General features: G+C 35.3%; 2 protein-coding genes and 2 pseudogenes across 3 annotated transcripts; 1 reads left to right on the forward strand and 3 right to left on the reverse strand.

Moving 5' to 3' along the window:
- Positions 1-140: 140 nt before the first annotated feature.
- Positions 141-6,065, reverse strand: LOC141821202 (protein LAZ1 homolog 1-like). 2 transcript variants are annotated; one of them, XM_074708594.1, is made up of 11 exons: positions 6,020-6,065; positions 4,891-4,927; positions 4,664-4,793; positions 4,425-4,588; positions 4,212-4,268; positions 3,793-3,901; positions 2,664-2,848; positions 2,499-2,587; positions 2,097-2,352; positions 795-1,040; positions 141-715 (listed from the first exon to the last, which is right to left on the reverse strand). In XM_074708594.1, the coding sequence occupies exons 4-11, from the start codon at positions 4,563-4,565 to the stop codon at positions 404-406; spliced, it is 1,395 nt and encodes a 464-aa protein (XP_074564695.1). In that variant the 5' UTR covers positions 4,566-4,588; positions 4,664-4,793; positions 4,891-4,927; positions 6,020-6,065; the 3' UTR covers positions 141-403. The 2 variants fall into 2 exon arrangements, with proteins under 2 accessions (XP_074564695.1, XP_074564694.1); XM_074708593.1 differs by lacking the exons at positions 4,664-4,793; positions 4,891-4,927; positions 6,020-6,065 and having other exon boundaries at positions 4,425-4,637.
- A 1,983-nt stretch (positions 6,066-8,048) lies between these two features.
- On the reverse strand, positions 8,049-15,352 carry LOC141821288 (O-fucosyltransferase 38-like). The gene is made up of 11 exons (XM_074708698.1): positions 15,173-15,352; positions 14,691-14,769; positions 13,574-13,641; positions 12,441-12,529; positions 12,179-12,356; positions 9,669-9,797; positions 9,409-9,542; positions 9,124-9,337; positions 8,852-9,036; positions 8,331-8,426; positions 8,049-8,203 (listed from the first exon to the last, which is right to left on the reverse strand). Exons 1-11 carry the CDS (start codon positions 15,347-15,349, stop codon positions 8,077-8,079), a joined length of 1,476 nt encoding a protein of 491 aa, XP_074564799.1. The 5' UTR covers positions 15,350-15,352; the 3' UTR covers positions 8,049-8,076.
- Positions 15,353-17,297: 1,945 nt separating this feature from the next.
- LOC141821988 (uncharacterized) lies at positions 17,298-18,544 on the forward strand (annotated as a pseudogene).
- LOC141821646 (protein LAZ1 homolog 1-like) overlaps positions 18,380-18,575 on the reverse strand; it is a 2,958-nt pseudogene continuing 2,762 nt past the window's right edge.

An 18,575-nucleotide genomic window follows, 5' to 3' on the forward strand; every position in this document is an offset into this window, starting at 1 on the left:
AGTCATGAAAAATTACACTTTTTTCTCAATAACCTTGTGGAATTCCAAGTAAAGAAGATTATCATGTATGGATTGTGATTTTGATATATGTATCAAGTACATATGTCTTATCAGCATTGTGCCATCCATTCTTCTACTGTGAGAACATAGCTTGCAAAGTTATAATTAGAAGTGAATGAATATAAACTGTTGGACTGGCTTGCTTCCACCCATTCACATCCCTGATCGAGTTTATTATAATTACAAAGACTTTATGCCCGTAATAACCTAGGATCAAATCCAAAGTTAGGACTGAAAATGTCTACTATGAACACTTGGAAGATCCTCGAACCAATAACTTTGCACTTAAACTCCAGCTGCTGTAAAATCGAGATGGAAAAATAGTTTAGCATCATAGCATCTGTTACAACCATCTTGAACCACTGAACTCGAACGATCCACGTCTAGAGCCAACAGATTTTGCATTGGCTTGCCATTTCTTAGAAGATGGTCGTCCACTGTCACTGTAACTTCCTTCAACGAGATGAGCATCGAAACACTCCTCTCTCCACGAATCCAAGGGAACAAAAGAAGTGTCATCTTTGGCTTTTCTCCTACTTCTTTCGTGCTGCTTTACATTTTCTGAAATTTGATGAAGTGTCTTATTTATCTTTGCAATACCTCGCTCTACTGGTTCTACCACATGAGAAACAGTGAATTTCACATCATCAACCACCTAGCAAGTGAAACAAGGAGAATAAGTCGCACTGGTTAGCCATCAAACTGAACTAGAAATAACGAAAGGATTCACCCACAATTTCACCACTTCCAAACAACACATCTCGAACACTCTGGGGGAAACTCAACAGTCTTTCACTGTCATCTGGAGGAGCAATATGTACCCTAGGGGATCTTCCACAATCCTCAACCTCTTCTGGATCAACAGGAGTCCCAAGTGATGCATAATCTGTCATAACAGCAACATTCCGAACACATCTTTCTCCACGGTGATATGGTTTAGCCGGGAATACATAGAGGTGAACCACTGCAGCAATCCCCATCTGTTATGCAAGAGTAGAACAGTAAGCAACCAATGGAGCTAAGAAAACAAAAAATCTTAATTTGGTTGAACTTTTGAAACTCCTAATGGCTGTATGGGTGAAATAAAACAATAACTCTGTGGTATAGGTCCTGTACTTTTTTTTCATGCAACAAATCCATTGAAGAAAAATCCAGAGGAAAATTAGAAGAAGGAAAATTTGAAAAGTCAGATTATGCAGTTATTCTCAAGAACAATGGGGGAAAAAGAATTACACAAGACCAAGCAAATTATAGCTTTTCTATAAGACCATTGCAACTATGCAAGTGTCACAAACATAATCTGAACGGAAAAACAAACAACACAGAACTGTAGAATCAGAAGAAATTAATGAAGCATTATCCTGGATCTTATCTAACAGAATGTTATTTGTGAAACTCCAACTGTGTTCTTTGTGCTACTAAGGACACCACCTTAAGGATTAACATTGGGCAAGTAAACATATAATGTCCTAAATTGCAGTTGGATACCCGAACAATTTTTCATTCCAATCACTCAAATAAGTAATCAATTTTAATCATTTTTGCAATGGTGTGGAAAAGAACTAGCTGCAGTTCTCAAACATGTGCCATAGCAGCACTCAAGGACTCATAGTATTAATAAACGTTTGAAACTCAAACTAGATAAGTAGATGAAACATTATGCTTAGCTTTAGCAATGCAACTAATAGGTGATTTGATTATGAAAATGAAAATAAATGGTTGTAAATCTGTAAGAGTTCTCTTAAAAGTTGGGGCTTAGTTTTATTGTTCAAAGCAAGAATGATAAGCCAGGTTAATTCTGTTCTGTGAAGAGGAAAAACATTCTAGAGTAATGTTTCAGACAATCTGTGCCCAGAAAAGGAGAAAAAATAAGAGCAATGTCCTGTTCATAAGCAGCAGAAAAAAAGAGTGCAGTAAGAGTGCTGTTTGATGTATATTTTTTTTTAAAAAAAAACACCTGAAAAAAAATCAACAGAGTAGCAAATATAATATAGCAAGTGTAATGAAATTTTGATTTCAAAGGCATTATGCATCACCTCAATGCATATGATATAATCCTGAATCCGTGTCTTCAGCAACTGTGCCAAATGGCCTTTCAAAGTTCCAATTGAAAAGAGAAATGCAATAGCAACGCCTTGCCACCAAGTCAAAAATACGATGGACTTGAATACAAGGAACTTTGCCAAGGGCTTGATTGGTTCCAGCTTGTGCTTAGTGACAGAATAGAACTGTACAAGGCAATACAAGGCCCAAGTCTGACTGAAATTGAGTATGACTGCCAGATAAGGGTACCTGCAGTAGAGCACAGACATAGATTGCTGAATTAATTCCTTGTCCCAGTGTTATTCTGAGCAAATGAATTTTGTTAATGAAACTGTCACAATTTCACAGGTCTTATAATAATCTGGGAAACTATAATTGAACAAAGATAACCTTACCCATAATTCCATTTAAACTTCCCTTCACCATAGACCCCCAAAAGTTCTAAAATAATTGCTAATAGAGCGCATACTGTTTTAAGTATCATCTGCAAATAAGCAGTGAACCAATAATCACATGCAGTCAGCAGCAAAGATTTCTATCAAGAACAAGAAGAATCATACATATTGAACAATTGCAATCTTGACAGACTCGTAGAATTCGGTACCAAGATACCAGTGCTTCATGAAGCAATTCAATGGAAATGGATGTCTTACAAGTCCATCTGCATACTCAAGCTCTAACAGAGGTGTGCTAGAAGATATTTCACTTTGTGTTTCCATTAGTTTGATTGTATTTTCCTCACCACCTAAATCATAATAGATAGAAACTAAAAATCAGAATGGATAAGAACTCTATATGGTAGTGTCCTGTTTGCAATTATGTCACAACAAAAAGCCCACAAAATAAATATGACTAGACATAAATGTGAAGAAGAAAATACACTTTTGTATCTACAGGAAACAGACGAAGGTGAGATTTGATGCAAGTTAGCTAATATTAAATTTCAAGACTATCAAATTCTTGGATAGTTTGGACATATATGTATGTCTCTTTGTAGAAAGGGTAAAAGTTGATGGTAACAGTTCAATCTATTCATGATGCTACACAAGTTTCTCCTATCAATCAAGAAGCTGAGATTCTAAGAATATAAAATGTTTTTTTTAATATTCATTTGAAGGGTTGAATGGAGTAACTGTATTTTTCTTTGCAAAAACAGGCATGTTAGCTATAGTTAAGCAATAAATCTTAATTAATGAATCACAAGTCTGGATAATTAGATAAATATAGGTTAAAGAATAAATTGATCGCTATAAATAATTCACAGCATGACACATCTATAGTTATATTAGGGAGTAACACTAACATAAAGTTGACAGAGATTTATTAACTATCATATAGACAGGCATGAGATCATGAGCAAGTTCACATAATACAACTTTTTTTAATCAGGTTATTCACCATCTTGAGACATAGGTAGTTGAAAGTTTATAGAAAATATCTACCTATTGGTAAAAGTAGACAACAAAATATCAAAGATACATTCTTTGGATAATTGATCTAAATGCATAGTTCTCCTGATTGATTTTTCTTTTGTGTGTGTGCGCATGTGCAAGCTCCACTACCAAATTTCTCAACAGAACATAAAATAAGTATTCAACAAAAAGTGCGTAGGAAATAAAAAGAACCAAGTGTATTGCTCATAATATCTTAACTGAACTTCAAAAACCAAGTAAGCATTGGGAAACATACCTAAACAAGCAATCAAGTACCTCTCAAAACAATACATAGCAAAAGCTTCATAACAGTCTCGCAACACTTCATAGACGAATGCAGTTTCTGTGTATGCCAAAGACAAGAACTGCAAGCCAAAGATGAGACAGAGAATAGTGTCTGTCATCCTCAATGAAGAAACAAGGTCAAGCATCATGGAAATGCAAATTACAAGAAAAAAATAATAAAAGGAAAATAAAGAAGAATAACACAGTGACAAAGACATTCAAGTGGCGAAGTTTCACAATACTAAAATTCAATTGATAAGATTGTGTTGCTCAAAATCCAAAGTTCCAACAATAAATAATAATTTTTCTAGGTACACAATAATCTCTGTTGCAAGAAGAACAACTACCATAAAAGGAACATAAAGTATAGTGCAACAAAAAAAGCCATACCGATGAAACTGCATATACAGGAACCATCAGAATGAGACCAATAAGGAATTTCTGTTCCTGAGATGGATTGAAAACAGGTAACCTAATTAAGCATAGCAAGAAACATTCTGGATCCCACAACTATAAGTATAATGAAGAAAAATGATCAGTTCATACTTCAGCAGAACATGTGGCTGGAAAATTAGGATAGAATGAAAAACTAAATTAAAATACCTCAGGCTGCTTATAGACTGCAAGGTGCTGGATAATAAGAAACACAGAGAGCACAGATGCAATGAGTACAAATACTCCTGAACTGAAAATCGTCCAGCTATATAACAAGTTTGCCTCCCCTCCCAAGTTCATAGTCAACATCTTCCACGGTCTTGATGAATCAACTAGTGGGAGAAGCATTAATAAAACAAAGATGAATATATTTCCACCCATAAATTTACTAATTTGGATGTACATACTGCATCCTCTGTCCAAGAATTATGGCATGTGATTCCTAGCTTGGACTCTATATCAATCCTAATACGAGAAGTGGATGCTTTGCATCTGCATTACTTGAAGTATTGAGAGGTGTGGACTCTTCTGATTAAACTGTGTCCATCAGATAGTGTTAGTCTTTTGATGCACAAAACCATTAGGTAGATGAAATCACACAAGTGGAGCAGAAATAAAGCCAGCAGGCAACTACCTTCTCAAGCTAACCACAATTGCATGCACAGCATTACCTGGAAACCACCATAATTTTGCATGTGCAATGAGCCAAAAGAAACCACAGAACAAAAAAAATGAAATGGAGAAATTAACTGGAAGCAAATTACGCTACCTTAGGCAGACAAAGAATGCAGTGGGCATAAGTAGAACAATTTATCTTACACAAAGAATCATGTTTTTCATTTTTCCCAATAGAAACAGCACCAACCACAGCACGCAAATGTTAAAGCTAGAATGCTAGCCTACAGAGCTATAAACTATACAGTTACAGATGATAGAGACAGTTAAAGCATCAGAACAACTGACATTATAAAATTCTACTGCAAGAAACTTCTAAGAAGGTAAAGATGCTAAACAGAACATCTATCATAGCAGCTAAGTTTCCAAGAGAAAATAACTGTTTGACACAGTTTAGCCGCACACAATGCATGATTGACTTATATCCAAGACAAATAGTATTCGATTGCCACTATCATGACCAAAACGAGACTAAGATAAAAAAAAATTAGAAACAGTGTCATTCGGGCAGAAACAGACAGCAATCCAAATTATACTACAGTTGTTGGCAACTAAAACCAGTATAATTAGGTTTAATTCAGACACATACAGTTACGTTGGTAGTACAGTCAATTAAACTAATGTTGAATCAACACAGAAACTTGATAATCCAAAATATCACTGAGACCTAATCGAGAGCACACGATGCAGTCAATCAACTTTATTTTAATTTAGTTCAATGTGGAAACCATCATCTTTTTTTTTTTTTTTTTGTCAACCACAAATGTAGCCTATTCTCTGATTTTTTTTCTTTAAAAAAATGAATCCAATTCCACAGCCGGAAAATGATGATGCAACATTATCTCAAAAAACCGATCATTTTTTTTTTTAAATGCAAGGTGGTGCTTCTGGCTCAGAATCAACCAACCCTAATCAACCCACAGACTACACGATCTCTACTTCCGCAACGACATTAAGCATCCTTTATGTTTTTTTTGTTCCCTACGCTAACCTAATTCTCAGACACCAAAGAATCGAGAACCCGAGTGAACCAAAAAGCGGCGAAACAGTGGAACAGAAAAGAGAATGGAAGGGTGGCAAAGGCTCACCACCGAGGCCTCGGTCGCAGGAAAGCGGCGGGAGGAAGTGTTCTCCTCGTTCTCCTCCTACTTCTTCCCGAATCGAAGAGGAGCGGAGGGGGATTTGCAGCGAGTTGCAACGTCTTTTTCTTCCAATTATTTTTTTGGTTAACATGCCTCGTCGTTTTAATCGATTTCGAGGCCTGGCAACCGTAAAGTTTGCAGAATTTCCACGTTACACGGCACGATCCGAAACTAACCGATTAGGTATAACTCGTAACAGAAAAAACCAAATTTAATAGGGTCCCTTGAAGATTTTCTAAAAATGGGGGTCCTTGATGATAAATAAATAAACACTAAAACAACTCCCCCGAAGCTTGAAAGTAGATTAAGAAGTTCACATAATTAAATTGGTTATGATAGAGTAGATTTATTAAAATTGATAAAGATCGAATTTTGACAAAGTCAAGACAATACTTTATCAATTGTAACTTCTTAATTTATCTTTTCACATGTGATCGTGGGACCGTTGAATGGTGGATTTCATCTTTTTACTAAAAAAGAAGATAAATTAAAAATTAAAATTAAAATTAAAAAATATTCAAAGACATTTTCATAATTAATCAGAGATCTATGAATTAATTGATATATTGTAAATTAATTTCTTTTAATTAAAAGATAATTTTAGAATGTCGATTGTGGAATGACATTTTTCTCGACTTACTTTGATAATTGATGCAAATTTTTTTTTGTAGGATTGAATTGGGATTAATCAAACTAGATTTAAAAAATGATATATTTGAGATTCTAAAGGCCTAGTGAAGTAAATTTAAGACCGTAAAACATCTTTACAAATGGAAACGACTTTATAAATAGAAATGTATAAAGTTGTAAAAGATAATAAAAAATTAATCTTAGAGTGTACCTTTTTAGAAAACTATTATTTGGAAATGATGTGATGGTTAGCAAAGAGATTTTGATCAAGCAAGAATTGTAGTCGGGAGTTGGCTTGATCTCAAGTGAAATTAAAGTTTGGACATTGATTCATGCGACTACAGTATCTAATCAAGTTGGGAGTTAATTGTAAATTTATTATTCAAAAATAAAATATTTTTATTTGAGCTTCCATTGATTGAGCTTAGGTTGGACCATTGGCTCACAATACTATGTATTTGTTGTTTTAGTCAACTAGTTGAGTAGAGGTCTTTAGTGGTAGATAAAATTGCCACCTCAATTGTTGGAGAAACTAGATTCGGTTGATTAGGCATTTAAGAAGTTGACTTGATGATTTTTGTTTTCAATTGATTTACAAATTAGTCGTTCAGATAACGTCGCTATCATTCTGTTTTGATTCACTGCTTTCATTTGAACTGAGTTAACAAATATCACAAAGTTTATATATTAGTGAATCTATGAAAATCTTTAAAAATTAATAAATAAATCATGAACTTTTCTCAAATTTATTTTGAAATTTTAATTAAAGAGGACGATGTAGATATAATCAAAATATTTAATTTGTTAGATAGAGAATGTGCTAAATTTGTCACAAAAGAAAAGAAATTATGTGATTTTTTTAAATAAAAAAATAACAACAAATTTGATAATGTTTCAAAGTTTTATGATGTATTAAGTATCTAACCATTGAAAATGCTGTCGTTAGCCCTCGGATGGATGGAAATCCTACTCGGCAATGCTAACGTTATTTGCATTCTCTTACAAAATCACACGATATAATTTCAGCAATTACAAAAAAACAACTCACTGAATTGAATCTATTGGTTTTACCTCAGTCCCTACGAAGTGTAAACAGCTTCAACAAAAGACCTGAAACACAATCCACGACGGATGAACATGGGGGAGCAAGAGACCAACAAAGAAAGGAGCAATAACAACTGATAACATCATCTGAAACATCAGTGACTAAATTTTTAAAAAAATGTCAAATAATTAATTCAATTACCTATATGTGATTCAGCATATTGTTGAGTGAAAAATTGTTTTCAATTTATGAAGTAATTGCAAAAAACACACTGTTTTTCAATGAACTAATTCAGTGCCTAGTATTAGATAGTTACCAAAGAAGAGGGTCAATTGTGATCTGCTGGGCAGATACACTCAGGAAATGGGTTTTCATGAAATGATTCTTCAGTTCTAAACCGATCCCGGCCTTTACTTCCAGGCAGAGATCCATACCTCTTTCTTGGCGCTCCCTGTCTGTGAAACAACAGGGGAATTATTAAGTACCTAGTCGTCATCTTGATTTGTGATTTTGGACATTTTTATGGGGTACTTCAAGAGAAGAGAAACTAATTCTCAGAATGATGCTGATTCTAAAGAGTACCTGTGTTTGTGCATATCAATTACAAGTGAAGAAAATTTTGCATCTTCTTTCAGCTCTCCTTTTTCCAACATATCAAAGAGTTTAACCAATCCTTTCCTGCATAGTGGAGAAAGATGGTAAAAAGAATACAGAAAAAAAAAGAGTAAAATGATGAATATCGAAATGAAATGCCATCTAATTCGAGATATAAAGTCCACAACAGTATATAAGCATCACAGAATACGACAAGCATCTAAATGAAATTCACAAATAGGAATCTCCACTTAAACCATTTTAATCATGAGAGTGATCAGGCGCCAGACATTGAAAGGATCTTATATACAAATATATTAGCACTTTCAGCTATAATGTGAAATTGGAGGTGAAAAATGTGTGTTTATTATCAATTAGAGAAGAATTAGACCTATCCCGATGTTAAATTAATCTAAACAGGTTTTTTACACAATCATTCTAACTAGGCAAATTTGCTGTCACAAGGTGTGATGAATGAAAAAAGGGAGTGCCAAGTAGCATTCGCTTACCTATCTGGATTAATTGTCTTGCGGTGTCCTAAAAATCTCCTATGACCCTCAACAGCTCTTGCCATATTTCCAGTATATGAAGGTATAAATACATCACTTTCAATTGAGACAATGTAGTCAATAGCTGCAGTTTGAGTAGCATGATTTGCAAATTCCTTTAATTCTTCAACAGTTGCCAAACTCTCCTACATATAAATAGTCAAACTTTAGTATCTCAGGATATTACATTCATTACTATCAGGCACAAGCAAGATTTAAGTCGCAGTGCGAACCTTGGAAACTAAGTTCACAAACCGAGACCTCAAATTGGAAAGGTAAGTTTCACCACCATAGATGTCACCAGCTGCGATGTAAATCCAGGTGGATGATGGATATCCCATAGAATGCAGAAAGACACCGACCTCCTTGGGAGTCAGAGGGCAGAAACCACCTAGTCTTTGTTCAGTTGAATTTATACCCTTCATCTTCCAGTGGTTTGTATTCTCCCTAGGAACAGTAGGTAGACATCATAAACATATAACAATGTACCAAAAATAATGGCAAACAACATCACCAACCTCAAAATTTTGAGTTCTCTAGCTTCAATATCAGTAAGACCATAGGTACAACCAGTAAAAGCCAGCATATCCTTCTCATAACGCAGATGAAGAGCGATATATGGGCCATGTGACTTCAGCCGTTCCACTAGCTTCTGTTGTATCAGCAGCATGCAGTCTCAGAACCTAATTTACAAGATACGAAAGATATTGACTGAATGAACTATGAAGGAAAATACTTAATTGACTAAATGCTGTAGGATATTATGCCTTTTTCAGACCTTTCCAAGGCTTTCTATGGGATTTGAGAAACGGAGGGCATAATACATAGCACGACAACGCAACCTTTGAATATCAACAGGCAGGTCATTGTTTGCCAGCCTTGAATCAGATTTGGGGACATGAATGACCTGAAAGGTATTATGACATAAATTTATATCAATACACCAGCTAAAGTCATAACTTGCCATCATACTGAATCTGGAATGTGAGACAAGATGTCGACCAAGATCAAAACAAGGTTTATGGATAGCAAAACCAACATTGATAATTCAACAACCACCCTAATAAACAACCCCTGAAGTCACAAGACGTAGCAACATATCCCAAAAAGACCAACTCCAAGGCTCAGATGGAACTTCTTGAAGCAGCCAATAGGATGTTTTGACACAGATTTTGTAGATTCCCGATCATTCTATTTGGAAGAAGATATTCTGAATCATTTTATTTGGAAGAAGATACTCTCAATCATTCTATTTAAGAGATACTTAATTTGTAGGGGATTGTGACTATTTTGTTTTTGGCTTTTTAGAAAGTTGATATTTAAATTATTTTGTTCCTTTCTTTAAGACAGATGATTTTTTCATCGTCTACATATGTTGTAATTCCCTTTTACAAAGATTATGAGAAGAAAATCATTCTCTATCCATACCTTGAATCTATTATCCTATCCATTTTTTCCTTTCCTCACTTGAAGCCACATGATGATGACTTCAAGAAAGAAGACTTGGAAATCAGTATGTGTCATCTTCTATCATGTCTGAATCTGTCCCATCTATAGTGGTTTCACAATCCTTCAGTTAAGGGTATCTAGATCATAAACCATAAGTTAGATGGCAAGAATTACCAGGCATCATGGAGCAGAAAACTGAGGAACCTAGTGTTGGCAGTGATCCATTGCTGGAAAAGGTTCACTAAACTTGTTAAAAACAACTGCTCTTCATTCTGAGATGCACGTACCAAATTTAACATGTAATTTAGAATCCATTAGCAGGATGACTGATGAACTTAGAGAACTGACAATGGAACAGGACACATCCATTCTATTCTTGGTGAATCTCTAACAGCCAATGAATTTATTCACCATAGTCTATGTCCTGAAATGGTGTAGCAAAAAAAGAAAAAAAATGTCACCTATTTGAAGTTGCTAGATATTTAATGTTCGCTATATGTGTTCCAAAATATCTTTTGGGGTGAAGTTGTTCTAACAACCACCTATCTCATACATAGAATGGCCCAAGAATTCTCAAATTTAATTTTCCAATACCACTTCTTTTACAAGCATATCCCAGTTTTCTTGGTTATCTCATCTCTTCCACTTAGGATGTTTAGATGCAGTGCTTTTGTACAAATCCAACCACAAAATATCTTTAGATGCAGTGCTTTTTGTACAAATCAACCAAGATGACTCTTGATCGACCACTCAATTATGTCAAAAAATTGTGATCCTGATTTCCAATTTCCACCCTCAATAAGATTTAGTTCTTCTAGGTTAGGAATTTTTATATTTCAAATTCATCTTCACCAAAGACTACTCAAAAAATTCCAACCACAAAATATCTTTAAATGTAGTGCTTTTGTGCAAATCAACCAAGGTGACTCTTGATCAACCACTCCATTAAAAGTAGTTTTCCAATCTCCCTTAATGAAATCGAGCTCTTGAGGAAGTTTATATTTTATAAGATTCTAAAATATGTAAGATTTTATGCTAGTTAGTCATAACCAATTAGGTAATTCTAATTCTTGTTCTGGGTGTAAATTATTTAGAGAATAGGTTGTTTATTTACCAAATTCCTATGGGGTTAATTTTTTTTCATTTACTTTTTTTTCCAAGTTTGATCATGGGGTCATTAAAAGAAGCCCAATTTCCCTGGTTTAAGGATCTTTCAGTTTAATAAATTTAGTTATCCTCTTCATGAATTTTGTTTGTCCTGATGTTGCATCAAATACCCAACTCAATTATCAATCAAGCTATCTTTTAGATTACTAAGGTGCCTAGCTAAAAAGCCAACTAGAATGATAATTATCCATGACTAGAAACAAAGCTGAATTGCCTGGGGAAACCTAAACAATTGGCCTGCAGCTGAAATTAAACAGTTGATCACGTTTTTTTTATACTTGTGTCAACTTATTAAAAATGTAAAAGAGGAAAGTAGAATTTTATTCTACAGAAGATTATGATAAAAGATAATAATAATAATAATAATAATAATAATAATAATAATAAAGCAACTTGTTAAGGCAGCAGAATCCCATAGTTTTTCACAACTAAATATAGTTAGTATTTTTGTAATTGTATGCCTCAAAGCAAATTTTCTCTAAATAAAAAAGGATTGTCCCTGTCAAAAAATGGTAAGAGAAAATCTTGAAATAATGTAAATGAACCCCTCACTGATAGTGACAGAATATTCAGCAAAAGAATGACTGCTAATAGATTATCTAGAAGTCCTCAGTTGTAAACTATCAAAAAAGCAGTCATTTGGAATAATATGCACATTCAAAAAGAATCTACCTCATAATCCTTCCACATTTGTGACATTCCCTCATAATAACTTGCACTGGACCAAGAAGTAAAGTGCTTACGAGCCCTTGGAGCTGATTCCATCTCCTTTGGTAACTCACTCACAATGTGTACATCACTCTCTAGAGCTTTAATAAAGTGAGACTCATCAAAAATATCAGAAAAGGTGCTGCAATACATAAAGCAAATATTTTTGTAATAAGTCATGTATTTATTTTCTATAAATTAGATGTGCAACTTTTGTAAAGCAGACCTAGTGTCTTGCCAAAAAGAACGTTTATCCAACTGTGGAATTACTAGTGTAGCATTCATCAAGCGAGCAACAGCAACCATATCACAAATCTGCAATCAAGGTATCCTTATCAACTCCACAAGCTATATGGTATTCAATAAGCTGATCAGAACTAAATATGAGACTAAATATGAGATAATCAACCATGTGTGCAAAGGTTAAATCATTCGTCAAGAAAATTTCATAAATTAATAGATCAATATGGCACAATGAGAAGATACCAATGAGGAATTGAAGCTTGGAGAAAATTTACAGTATGCAACATACAAGACATTAGGACAACTGCAAAGAGGAAAGATTTTGCAGTAGCTGAAAGTATCTGAACTTCTTTCACTTTTTGAATTTTTAATTGGAGCGAACATGTGATCAGTTGCACCTGTTGACTTTTGTCTACCTAAGTGTCAAAGACACAAACAGCTCCAAAAACGTTATAGTGGTGAATGGCGTCACACAATTAACCTTCCAATTCATATACTGCTAACAGGCTCACTTAAGGTACATGTATGGATGATCTTTTTTTTTTTTTCTTCAACCACTATGCCCTGGCCAGTCCCGCATTCACCGTGATTTACCTCCTCACAGATGGTCGGGGGGCCGATCGTGTGGGGCCGCTAGGTTGGCGGATTCCAACCTTTTGCAGCATGGATGATCTTTAAAAAGAGTAGCATTTAGACAGAAATAGTCTGTTCTCACACTATAGATCTTTCTAATTCTGACAGATCCTAGCATGGCCCACACTAATCAACATGAAAAAACCATGGCTTTGCTTGTTCCAGTCAGCAAGCAAACCTTCAAATTGATGACAGGGCAAATAAATAGATTCTTTATTTTCTCCTATATGTATAACAATATCATTATGAATATTTCCAAAACTTCAATGCTATTTTTGTCGACATTATGATAAAACCAAACTAAATAGTGATCAGTAATTTAAGTCTGCTTGATCCAGCCACGAAACCCCAGAAGACTAATGGGGGAAAAAAAGAAGAAAACTTTAAGCCTCTTAGAGTAGCAGAAGCTAAGACTATGTAGTATGTACCATGTCAAAGTAAAAAATAATGTGTAAGAATAAGAAGATTTTTTTGTCAACATACACCAGTGCGCATTTGATTGAGCCCTCCATTACTTCTCACAGTTAAGTAGTGCTTCTGATTCTGGGGAGCTGGCAATAAGAGACATGTTATAACAATTCATTAACTAGATAATAATAGAAATTAGAAAGGAATAAACGCAAAAGTTCCACTATAATCTAAAGTACCAGAAATTATTCATTTATTTTGTGTGTATATAGATATGGCTTACATCGATAGCTTAGAGTTTCCATAGAAACTCACTAACAATTTCGAATTTATTTAGTTATTTCAAAATAGGCTCAAAATTTTAGAGAGAGTATATTTAGTCTTAACAGATAAGTATTACCAATCGATAATCTTATCCAATAATGTAATTGACTTGAATGGATAGCATAATTGAGTGATAATCTCATCCACAAATTGCCATCAACTTAAGAGTTGGCTCACAAAATTTTGATTGGTTCTGTCCATTCATAAGTCATGGCACACAATCGTGTGCCACATTGGTTGTGCCAGATCATAAGATTTGACACGTAATTGGTTGTGCCCAGTTCAATAATACCTGAGCTTTTCATTTACCACCATCATACACATGTTGGAGACTGACACTCCAAGAAAACACTTGATTTCCTCATAATCATGTGTACAGATTTAGGAACGACCATATAGGAAACTCAGTGGTTGTACCTGAGTTAGAGTAACTATGGTCCAATCTTATCCTATCCAAGTTTGAGCTGATCACCTTGGGATGAAAGGAAACAGCAATTTTTCCTCATTCCTGTACTTTTTATTCCTTTGGTGCTCAATAGTGTTAGGGCCTGCAAACATGTTTTCCACTAATAGCTACAACAGGAGACTGACCCCAGTTGTATCTTTTATGAATGTATGGCCGAATTTGACTTACATGAGAGTTGCATCTCAGCTTAGGATAGTCGAAGAATCAATTATTAGAACTTCCTCTAATATGATATTTACACTATTGTCCAAACTACCATATATGATTATTTTTCAAATTAATTTTAGCTATATCTAAAATTATCTCCGCAGCTGCATTTCTCACTGAAAGTCTAATGCATGACCTAGTACTGTATCATGAATTTGCACCTCAACAAAGTTCAAATACAAGAGATAAAGACACCTGCATATTTATGGGTTGGCTTGACACAAGGACGGTATCCATAACCAGAAGCAGAATTCCACAGTCGCTCTTCTAATTCCTGTTCCACAAGGAAGGAGCAATTGAACGGGCAGATATGACAGTAGCTAGAATAAATATGCTTGATAAATAAAAATCAAAAATACTCGTGAAATTATATCTCGGAAGAGATATAAAGCAATCATGAAACACATGAAGTATATTGAGATATTAAAAGTAGGGGGGCATAAAAAAGAACACCTTCATAGAACAAAAACAAGATCAACTCTCTACAAAAATATTGAAGTTAATTAGATAAGCACTTCCACAAGGCGATGCTTACACGAAACAATGATTTCAACAACTAAACGAATATATCAAACTTCTATGCTGAAAAGCCATTCCCATGACAGACCCCCGCAAGATCCACTCCAGAAGCTTTCCTCTTTTAGAAGGTAAAAGACTTAAAAGTCAGAATGGCGTACCGAGGGCTTCTGAGGCAGCGATGGATCCCGATCGAACACGGGAATCTGCCTCTGAGATACGAGGAAGAGGAAGACGGAGAAGGCGAGAAGGATCAACGCCAGACGATAAACCGACGGAGGGACCACGAAACGAGATCGACGAAGACGATACGAAGACGAAGATCTAGGGTTAACCATCCGCACAGCGCTCCGGGAGCTCTCGAACAGATCCAGCGAGCCAGCAGCTCCAGCACACCCCAGTCGGCAGGATTTGTTTCGGGGGAAGAAATAAATGAGAAATTTATTCGCCCCCGTTATTGATGGGGAAATCGTTTAGGGATCGCCGCTTGGGCCCACGGAATGACCAGCGCATCGGACATGAGTGAAGCACAGATGGGGAAATTAGGGGTGTACTTATCAAGTGTAAACATTATTTAAATTTTTAATTGAGCTCAACTCAACTATTAATGTTATTATTTTTATAATTTTTATTAAATTTTATCTATTTATAATATTCTTATATTTTTAGCATATTATAAATATTATTTTTAACAATTAAATTTTATAGAAATTGTTTTTATCATGAACACTAACTAATAAATCGAATTTATTAGTATCTAAATTTATTTATTTTATATATTCTTTTATAATTGAATAAGTAAAAATGAATTTTATTAAATTAAATATCAAATTTATTCATGGACCCCAAAAGAAATTTGAGTCCATTTTTGCTACCTTTCTTAAATAGTAGCATCATTGTCACTCTCTCTAGAATGTGCCTTTTATTATTTATTTATTTATATAAAATAATGAGATACATTTCTAGTTGTTGTTGTAAAGAGAAGATGACAAAATGTCAAAGAGAATTAATAATTGGATGTTGATGAGATATTGCATTGTCATACCCGATTCAAAGCACGGATTTAATTATTGAAAATTTGCTACTTAAGAAGAAAATTAGTTTCCATTTTTTTTTCTCTCTAATTTTTCTACATGTATTTTGGTGATATTATCTGTATCTATTATTTCAATACGTTAAAAATATTTATAATATAATAATAAAAACTTAATCAATAGAAATAAAAACATAAATGAAAATAAATAACACAGCTATTACCTTCTGCCTTACCAGGCTTGAGATGGATTGAACAATTTGCTTATCTCTTTAATGTGCCAATAAGTAAAGCATGCTCCAAACAGCAAGATAAAAGATGAAGAATTAAACCTTTGTGAATTAAACTTAACTAATCACTGACAAAGCCTCATCTAAAAGCCATGGCAAGTCCAAATCAGAGTAGACCACATGTCTTGACCAAAGCCAAAATTTAACGATATTGCACCATAATCACCGTATTCCAAACGTTGTTTTAAGAATTTGACCCCCTCCCTCAAGCTACTTCATCATCACCGAGTCGTCCCCGGGGGCAGTGATGCAACAGTAGAACATTCAGGTTCTCATCTAGGTACTTGCGGTTCGATCCGTAGCTACGTGCACTTCCCAATTTATTCTGATGGCAGATGGGAAACTTCCATAAGGTCAGACCGGTCACCCCAGATACTGTGGGGCTAACTGGAATTTATCATTTTTTTTCATCATCACCGGATCGGTCGATCGATCGATCAACTAGATTTTCGGGTTCTTTGAGATCTTGTTTTCTTTCATTTATGGTCAAATTTTGAGGCAATGAATGCTCCGACCTGTTGGCTGAATCAACACGATGCCTTACAAATTGGCAACTGATACAAAGTGCTGAAATGTTGAAGAGTTTCAACCCAAAAACATGTTGCGGCTTGAAAATTGGTAACTCTTCTATAAAAGATGAAATCCGTTATCCCCCTAAAAGGAAATAATTTTGCAGAGGTAAATTGACTAAACTGTAGTTAGTCGCTACGGAGGAAGGTATTGATGAAGTAAATCTCTTCGTCGTCAATTATGTCCCAGGAACTTAAAAAGTGAAATTGACTAAACAGATGCACGTTTGATGAAGTAAGGAATGTTAACACCATCTAGAAACCATGTTTACCCATCCACCTGCCAAGTGCCAACCACAAACAAGTGCAAGTTAAAGAGGAGGAAAGGGACAGCTAATGACTCCATTAAAGCCAGACCTCTGCGTGTTGAAAATAGATGCACTTGCATTGCCAAGGCCATTTCTACTCTCCCCAATTCTCTCCCTACCATTTCATCCATCTCTCCACCATGATAGACATTTCCAACCAAAACCAGTTTAGTTTTGCAAATCCAAGAGTTGAAGATGATCAAAGTACGGCAAAGGATGTAGTTGATGGTTGAGTCTGGCAGAGGAGACGATCACAAGATTGCCACATTGATTCGAAGAGCATCGCTCGATTACAGTTATTATAAGCCAGGAAAGGGTGATTACAAGGATGATTTCAGCACTTCCTCGAATCTGTTGTGGAAGAACAAAGGCTTCCTGACGAGTTCATCAGCCAGCAGCTCTCCGATGCACTATTCGACTTCGCGAGCTCAGGAGATTGCCAGGTACAGGCAGGAGATGATGGATTTGGTGAGAGGCATGCCTGAGTCTGCTTATGAGCTATCATTGAGAGATATGGTGGAGACTCCTCGGCTAGTGAAGAAGGTGGAGGAAGCTGCACAAAGGAGACAGGAAGGGACCAAGAATAAGGCAGACAAGGCCATGGATAAAAGCAAGGGAACAAGAAGGCTTCCGAGAAATGATGCCATGAATGGGTTGTTCCTCAAAACGTTTGTGCCAGTTTTAGGTGGAGGGAAGATGAAGAGGTCGAGGTCTAATTCTTCGGCAAAGGTGTCGCCAAAGCCAGAGGCAGAGAAGGGGGTGCATGAGAGCACCGAGAGACAGTGGTGGATTAAAAATGAGTTGGATGACCGGGAGAGCAGCAGCAAAAGCCGTTCTGAAACAAGTAGCAGAAGCACAAGTAGAAGCAGTAGCAGGTAAATTCTTCAAATTAACAAAAATATCAAGATCATATGGTGTTCTTACTGATCATTAAAATATAATCACTGAAATTTAACTTATTATTTTGAGTTTGCAGGAAAATGAGCGGCTGCTATGCTTTCTTCTTTAGAAAGAAGAGCAAATCCAAGGAAACGTCAAAAGAATTCGTTGAGTGAATCCTGTGTTAGATTCAGGAGGTTTACAACTATGCTTATCTCATCAAAGACTTGAAGAGAACACAAAATGGCTTAATTATGCTAGTGGTGTAGAACTTTGCTTGCTCAATTCTCTATTCCTCTAGAGCTTGAGAAGTTGGAAATGTAGTTGTGATGAGATACGTGATGATGTAATCACAGGGCTATTGAGGATTTCAGAATTGCTTGCTGAAAAAAATACATTATGTCTTCCAGTTGTATTGTGTTTGTTGTTCGTAATAAAACACAGTTCAGTACAATTAATAGATTCATCTGCAGGTCATGCATCAT

The sequence above is a fragment of the Curcuma longa genome, chromosome 2 (genome assembly GCF_044706935.1).
Source record: "Curcuma longa cultivar G26 ecotype Majalengka, Jawa Barat chromosome 2, ITB_CL_G26_1.1, whole genome shotgun sequence".
Taxonomy (NCBI): Eukaryota; Viridiplantae; Streptophyta; class Magnoliopsida; order Zingiberales; family Zingiberaceae; genus Curcuma; species Curcuma longa.

Coding starts and splice junctions, on each gene's coding strand:
- LOC141821202 (XM_074708593.1), bottom strand. CDS start 4,637: ATGGGTGGAAATATATTCATCTTTGTTTTATTAATGCTTCTCCCACTA. Junction 2,353..2,498: donor AAGTTTAAATGGAATTATGG/GTAAGGTTATCT, acceptor GCTCTACTGCAG/GTACCCTTATCTGGCAGTCA. Junction 716..794: donor TGTTTGGAAGTGGTGAAATT/GTGGGTGAATCC, acceptor TTCACTTGCTAG/GTGGTTGATGATGTGAAATT.
- LOC141821288 (XM_074708698.1), bottom strand. CDS start 15,349: ATGGTTAACCCTAGATCTTCGTCTTCGTATCGTCTTCGTCGATCTCGT. Junction 13,642..14,690: donor GCCAACCCATAAATATGCAG/GTGTCTTTATCT, acceptor TCTTATTGCCAG/CTCCCCAGAATCAGAAGCAC. Junction 8,204..8,330: donor ATTGATATGCACAAACACAG/GTACTCTTTAGA, acceptor GTTGTTTCACAG/ACAGGGAGCGCCAAGAAAGA.